The sequence below is a fragment of the Seriola dumerili genome, unplaced genomic scaffold (assembly GCF_002260705.1).
Source record: "Seriola dumerili isolate Sdu_G_001 unplaced genomic scaffold, Sdu_1.0 BDQW01003285.1, whole genome shotgun sequence".
Lineage (NCBI taxonomy): Eukaryota > Metazoa > Chordata > Actinopteri > Carangiformes > Carangidae > Seriola > Seriola dumerili.
This window is the reverse complement of record NW_019177540.1, coordinates 468-7817: the sequence shown is the minus strand read 5'-3', so window position 1 is coordinate 7817 and position 7350 is coordinate 468. Positions and strand designations below refer to the sequence as shown.

General features: G+C 43.3%; 1 protein-coding gene across 1 annotated transcript; it reads right to left on the bottom strand.

Annotated features, from left to right (window-relative positions):
* Positions 1–93: 93 nt before the first annotated feature.
* Positions 94–3721, bottom strand: LOC111239628 (protocadherin beta-18-like). Its single transcript, XM_022769508.1, has 3 exons — positions 3701–3721; positions 323–1196; positions 94–101 (listed from the first exon to the last, which is right to left on the bottom strand). The coding sequence occupies exons 1-3, from the start codon at positions 3719–3721 to the stop codon at positions 94–96; spliced, it is 903 nt and encodes a 300-aa protein (XP_022625229.1).
* Positions 3722–7350: the final 3629 nt, after the last annotated feature.

The window sequence follows — 7350 nt, the reverse complement described above, 5'->3', positions numbered from 1 at the left end:
ACTCCCTCATCAGAGCAGGTCACTGTTATATTATAATCAGAGGCTCTCTCTCTGTCTAATTCACTGTCTGTCACTAAACTATAGAAATTACTTTCAGTAGACTTCAATAAGAACGGAATATTTTCATTTATTGTGCATTTGACTTTACCATTCTCACCGTCGTCTACGTCCTGAATGTTAATTATTGTTACAACAGTATGGCTTTTGATATCTTCGGATATCACATTTGTTTTAGACATAACATCTATCAGCGGGTTATTATCATTTACGTCTATAATGTCGACTATTACTTTGCATGTGTCTGTTAGTCCTCCCTCGTCACTTGCACGTAAATTTATTTGATAATTTCGTGATTTTTCGTAGTCAATATTTCCAATCAATCTAACCTCGCCAGTATGTTCATTCACCGCAAACAAATGTCTGACATCATCTAAAGTATTTCTGATCGAATATGTTATTCTTCCATTTGATCCGTGATCTGCATCGGATGCACTAACTGTGGTCACAACTGTGCCTTTTGGTGAATTTTCTGCCACGGTGGCTTTATATATTGGCTTTGTGAAAATGGGTGCGTTATCATTGACATCTAACACTATAATAAGAATCTGCATTGTTCCAGACATCCGAGGTTCTCCTCCATCCACGGCCGTCAACACTAGAGACAAATGCTCGTTTTTCTCCCTGTCAAGAGGTTGTTTCAAAATCATCTCGACATTCCTGGAGCCGTCTGCTTGATTGTGTAGTTTTAGAACAAAATTTTCAGTCGGTTCCAGGCGGTAGGTTTGGAGACCATTATTTCCAACATCTAAATCCACCGCCCCTTCCAAATCAAATTTCGATCCGGTGACTGCAGACTCGCTTATTTTAAATTTAATGTCACCTTTCTCAAAGGCTGGGGGGTTGTCATTAATATCTACGATCTCAACTATTATCCTGTAAAATTCGATGGGTTTGTCTAAAATAATTTGAAAGTGCAGAGCACAAGGAATCGTCTGTCCGCACAGCGTCTCTCTGTCTATTCTTTCTTTGATAAGGAGGACTCCCCTGGCTTTATTCAGCTCAATGTATTCTCTGCTGTCACCAAAGTAGACACGAGCATTACGTGTTTTTAGTCTCTCTACATCTAAACCCAAATCCTCTGCTACATTTCCGACTACGGAACCCACTGACATTTCCTCGTTAATAGAATAGCTGACCTGGCCGAGCACAGGACCAACAAAAAGGAACGAGAGGAAAAACAGTACTTGCCGTTTCATTGTTCTCCTCGATATTGTGTTAATGGCAACAATACGCGTTTTTCTGTCGAGTAAAATGTGTAAAATATATCTCCAAGCAACAAGAAGAAAGTCAGGAAATATTCCACAAGATAGAATGAAAATACTCCAAGCGAGATAAGTGTTTTAGTCTCGACTGTAACCCTTCGTGGGCTGTATCTAGTATCCTCCTCTCCTCGTTGGCGTTTTAAGATGGAGAGACACTGTTGACAATATAGTCTTCCTGAGTAACATGCTGGACTACAGCGTCCCTAAGAGTTCAAAATGCAAAACTGCAGGAAAAGTGTTAAAAATAAATCGGTTTGTAGCAGCCCGATGAAGATTAAACCACAGAGATTAAATAGTTTTATGTTGAGAAAACATAAATGCCTGTCCTAAAATGGCTGAGATTGCATCTGTAAAATTATTAAAAGAAAGTTGCTGCATTCATACATTTCCTCACAAACGTGGTAAGTAGGATAGGTATAGGCACACATTACACATTACAGGTTCAAAAATAATGAACAATCACGGCTTCTTTCGACTATGTCTCTGGTGGTGAATATGAATAGATAATTTTTACTATAAAACAGCAATTAAATGCATAACATGGTAACTAAATGCATTAAGATGCAAAAGTATAAATACTAACTTAATGTAACAGTCTAACCTACTATAGGAGAGTCTGGTTCATCCAGGATGCTCTTTTCATTCTGTACCGTGCAGTGGTCTGTAGAATGGGTCCATTATCAGCACGCAGATTGGGTTTTAGATGTCACGTCTTAAGTTCTTCGAGACTAACCGAGCTCTGCCTGAAACTTACAGGTACTCTTTCTGGGAGTCAGCTTCGCTCACCTGCTCATACCAACCGGGACGCGAGTAGTCTGATGATGCTCCAGGTGCTGGAGAGTTCACTGAGTTCACCGCCAAAAGGTGTAGACTAGCTAGCGTAAAGAGGAGCGGTTCGCGTTGGGACCTTATTATAAAAGAAGAAAATAGACACCAGGGAGCAGTAAGCTCGCTCATGAGTAGAAACAAGACAGGATGGCCGAGACTGTCTCCATCTGTAGAATTTCTCGAACTGGATATAATAACATTCTAAAGCACGTGCAGTGAAGAGGAAGGACACACTAACTCATAGCCAGAGCCAACACTCGAACTAAAAAGTCAGGGTTGTCATTGTGTATCGCTAATTACGCCTTGTCGTGTGTAATTAGTCAGATGGAACGATCAGACCAGCATTCTCAAGGGAAGCTGTCCGCCACACTCTAGATTGTTCGCCAGTGGCCACGTTAACTACTTAATGACTGGGTAAGCTGAAACGAGGGAGGGCTGCCCGTTGTCCTCCACTATAACAGTCATACTTGCTTTCACTGTCATCTTTATCAGTGACTTGGGCGATAGTTTTCTTAATTTCTCCATTCTGTAAGCCCACTTCAACAGCGCCCTGTCTGTGGCTTTTCTGCAGTATTATAGGAGAAGCCAGCGCATTCTGTCCAGAGTCCACATCAACAGCTCACCACTTTAGGTTACAAGACAGATATAGCCCCCACATCTCTGAACGAGGCACGATTTAGCCACCAGAGAGCCACCAGTCTGGACTGGGTAACAGGAGAAACCTGTAGGAGGGTGTCGTATCTGGTCCTGGATCTAGTAATTTAATTCACAGTAACATTCGCTAAACTGAGAGACAGAGAGCTCATCCTGCGCTTTGACGCGGAAAGTGTGAATTCTTTGGAACTCTGCTCACAGTAGTCAAAAGAGGTGCGAGCTCTTGCCATGGATGACTCTCCCCAGCTATCAAGCACTAACGGACACACGTATGCACGGAGACTGGCACAAAGAGGCACGTTAACGAGGAGGATCCTCCAGTAATGTAAGACACGAACTGGGCATTCCTGGTTCCAGTCAGCATCTAATGGCTTTCCAAACTGTGATATATGAGAGAGGCTGGTGTGTTTGGTTTCTGTACAAATAATTGAATGAGGGCTGAGATTGAGCTTCCCTCAAAGAAGAGACAGGGCGTCGTCTGTTCAATTCACATAAGAGATCTGTAAGGTGATAGTGACGCTGCTGGAAGAGGGAGGGGACTCCCACATCAGAGCAGGTCACTGTTATATATAAGACTCAGAGGCTCTTCTCCTCTTCCTAGTTCCTGTTGGTTAGTATACTAAGAATTATTGGTTGGTAAATTTAATTTCAATGGCACAGGTTTTTCATTTATTACAACAGTGGAGCAGTCCACCTTTTCCATTAGTTCAGAATCTTGGGTTCATGGCTTACACTTCATTAAAAGCTATTAATCCTTCTTGTTTTGGTGGAGGCTGAATCCTCTGGTACGGACAGCCATGATGTTAGAGATATCATAATTTACAAATAGGGGGCCCTAATGTCATATTCTCGAGCAGCCCGTCAATAATACTTCAATGTAATTAAACTTAACTCACCTGAATCTGAGAGTCCACCATTGATCTAACAGAATGTCGGGATGTGATAATGTTTATTCTCTTCATAGTCTGACTTGGTACCGGTTACTAATACCACATCAGTGTCTCCTGGTGAACTGTTAATATGAAATTAAACTTCGAGAGAAACAGTAATCCTAATGCTATTACACACTCCTAAAGATGACCGGTACGGTCACCGTCTCCAATTTGAGCCCTTTGTCTGCATCAGAAGGCGCATGTAGTCGTCATTATCAGAATCTAATCTTTGTGAGTGTTCCGCTATTGCGTGGCGGAATTTATCTGTTAATAGCTTGCTCATTGGTAAACAAGACATTTGCTGCACTGAAGGTCATCGAGAGGAGGTCTGTGGTAAGCAAAAGGTATGAGATGATTTTTAACAAAAACCTTTGGACCCGAGAGAATATGCCAGAACAATATATCATTGTTTAACAGCGGAGGATGGTAAGGATGAACCAACAAACTGACAGGAGACAATGCAAAATTCATGTGACTGGTGTTTGGAATGCTAACCGAGGAAGCCCAACTCGCCCGCCTGCCGCTTTCAGCAAATCTGTTTAGCAAAGCACAGCATTACACGGAGAAATATCCCGCAATATAGGAACACACCTCCGTTAGCTAAGGTCAAGGCGCTTGCGTGATGCCAGAGCCAAAGGCATCAAGATGGGGGAGAGGTGACGGGCTAGCGGTCCAATCGGGAATGCATGGATACATGTGTTGTCGAGTGATATGTTCCATAATTATGGCAGTGCCAAGGCCGATGTTGGCGGGGGCATTAGAAGGTCCGCAGATAGGACCCTTAATGAAAGAGACGAAAGAACATTATTACATCGGGACATAAGAAGGCCCGCTGTTGATCAAAAGTGGTCACGTTCGTGGCAGAATGTCGGAGTAAAGATGAATAAATTGATATTAAAATTGTGAAAACCGCTGGGGAAAAAAGAGGTGTTGTTTGTTGTAATTTTTGTATTCCATGAATTTGTTCCCTCGCTTTCGGTTTGTGGTATTGTAATAGTAGTCAACATCAGGCGTCCCGTACCCACAGAGGATTTCAGCCTACGAAGAAACACTGTAATAGCTTTAATGAAGGTGTCAAATGACCCAGATTCTGAGTATCTAATGGCAAGAGGTCCCCACTGTTGTCAATTTAAATGAAAAATCCTCTGTCATGTTGATAATTAAATTTAGCCACGCGAATAATGTTTTTGAATACCGTATAGCCCTAACCATCAAAGTGTAACCTCAGGACGAGGAGAGAAGAGCCTCTGAGTAGTAGATATAACAGTACCTGCCTGAATGAGGTGAGTCCCCCTGCCTCTCCAGCCAGCGTTCACTATCACCTACAGATCTCTGATGGTTGAATTGACAACGCGCCACCTTTGAGGAAAGGAGCCCTTCAATATCAAGGCCTGGAGCAGGTTGTAGAACGAAAAGCACCAACACCTAAGGCCCTGCTCTATTATTTCACAAGTAAAGCCATACGATGCTGACTGCGAACCGAGTAATGCAACCCCGAGTGTGGTCCTTAACCAGTAGCTGGAAAGGCGGAGGAACTCCTCGTGTTAACAGGAGTGGGCGCAAGTCTGCCTCATAACGTGTCAGTTAGTGCTGGATAGTGGAGTCATTCCATGCAGTGCGCTCTTTGACTACGAGCAGATCAAGATTTCCACTTCCTTCGCGCGTCAAAAGCGCAGGATGGAGGCTCTCCCTCCACTCAGTAGCAATGTGACTGTGAAAATACTGATCCAGGACCAGGAACGACAACTCCTCCTCAGGTTCTGTACTCAGTCAGACTGGTGGCTCTCTGGTTGGCTGAATGGTGCCTGCGTTCAGCAGATGTGGCTATCTGGTGAACTAAGTGGTGCTGGTTGATTTGGGACCGCGCCGGACGAATGCCTGGCTCTCCTATATTAAGCATGCAATGGAAGGAGTCCACAGACAGGGACGCTGTGGGTTGATAGGGTTGTGGTTGGCTTACAGAATGGGAATGAAATTTGAAATAAGAAGCTTAACGCACGGCGACAATCTAGTCCTGAGAGTGAAGGATGGCAGGTGAAACCAAAGACTGACTGTTAGTAGTGGGACGGACAACGGGCAGGGCCCTGTCTCGTATCAGGCTACGAGGTGCATTGTTAGAGTGTGGCTGGTGGTCGAGCAGCTTTCCCGCTGAAGTGCGCTGTCGGAGTTCACTGACTTTACACACGACAGAGGAGTAAATGACAACCTGACTTTTACTTGGTGTTTGGCTTCTGGCTGTAGTTTCCTTCCTCTTCTCACGTGTTGTGTAGTGGTTAATTAATATCTTAGTGAAAATCTACAGATGGAGACAGTCTCGGCATGCCTGTATCACTCGCAATCTCCCGAGTGTGATTGCCATATTATACGCACCACGGTTACTCAGAACCACTTTGGTACATGGGAACTTCTTCCAGCACGTGTAACAACTACGAGGTGTGGGCAGGACTGACTGTGACCTCCAGAAATAGTGACGTATTCGGCAGAGGCTGGTGTAGTGCCCGAACTGCTGGATAATGGACCCCAGTTTCTACAGGGACCATGCAGCGGATAACAGAATTGAAAGAGGCCATCCTGGACTGAACCAGAGCTCTCCTCTATGAGGTGTTGAGACGCTGAGTTACATTAAGATGGTGTATTTATAAGCTTTGCATCTTTTTTGTTCTTTATTTTTTAGTTACATGTTATGGCATTTAATCCTGTGTTCATAGTAAAAATCTACTCTCTATGTCATATTCAGCAACGAGACGATAAGTACGGAAATAGAAGGTCCGTGATTGTTCATTTGTTTGTTGGAACATGTAATGTGTAATGTGTGTCGTAGTATCCTATCCTACTTACCGTACGCTTGACGTGCATGAAGAAAATGTATGTAGATGCAGCAGACTTTCTTTAAAATAATTTACAGGAGTGCGATTGCAGCCAATTTTTAGGACGTAGGTGGCATTTTTTATGTTTTCTCAACCATAAAGACTATTCAATTTCTGTTTGTTGTTTAATCGTCATCATGGGCGCTACACGAAACTCGGTTTACTTGTTTAACAACTGTTTGCCTGCCATGTTTTTGCATTGTGACTCCTTAGGGATGCGCTGTAGTCCAGCGATGTTACTCATCCAGGAAGATTAGTAGTTATCACAGTGTTCTCTCCATCTAAAACGCCAGGACTGCGAGTAATGGACGGATACTAGATTACAGGCCCAGCTGAATGGTTAGAGTCGAGATCCAGAAACACTATCTGCGCTTTGGACTATTTTCAGTTCTTTGCTTTTGTAATATGTCTCTGACTCTCTCTTGTTGCTTGGAGATATATTTTACACTTTTTTACTCGACAGAAAAACCGCGGTATTGTTTGCCTTTAACATCAGATTATCGAGGAGAACGATATGGAAAACGCAAGTTTGGTTTTTCCTGTCGTTCCTTTTTGGTTGGTCCTGTGGCTCGGCCCAGGTCAGCTATTCTATTAACGAGGAAATTTCAGTGGGTTCGTAGTCGAAATGTAGCAGAGATTTGGGTTTAAGATGTAGAGAGACTAAAAAACGTATGCTCGTGAGTCTACTTTGGTGACATGCAGAGAATACATTGAGCAGGAATAAAGCCAGGGGAGTCCTCCTTATCA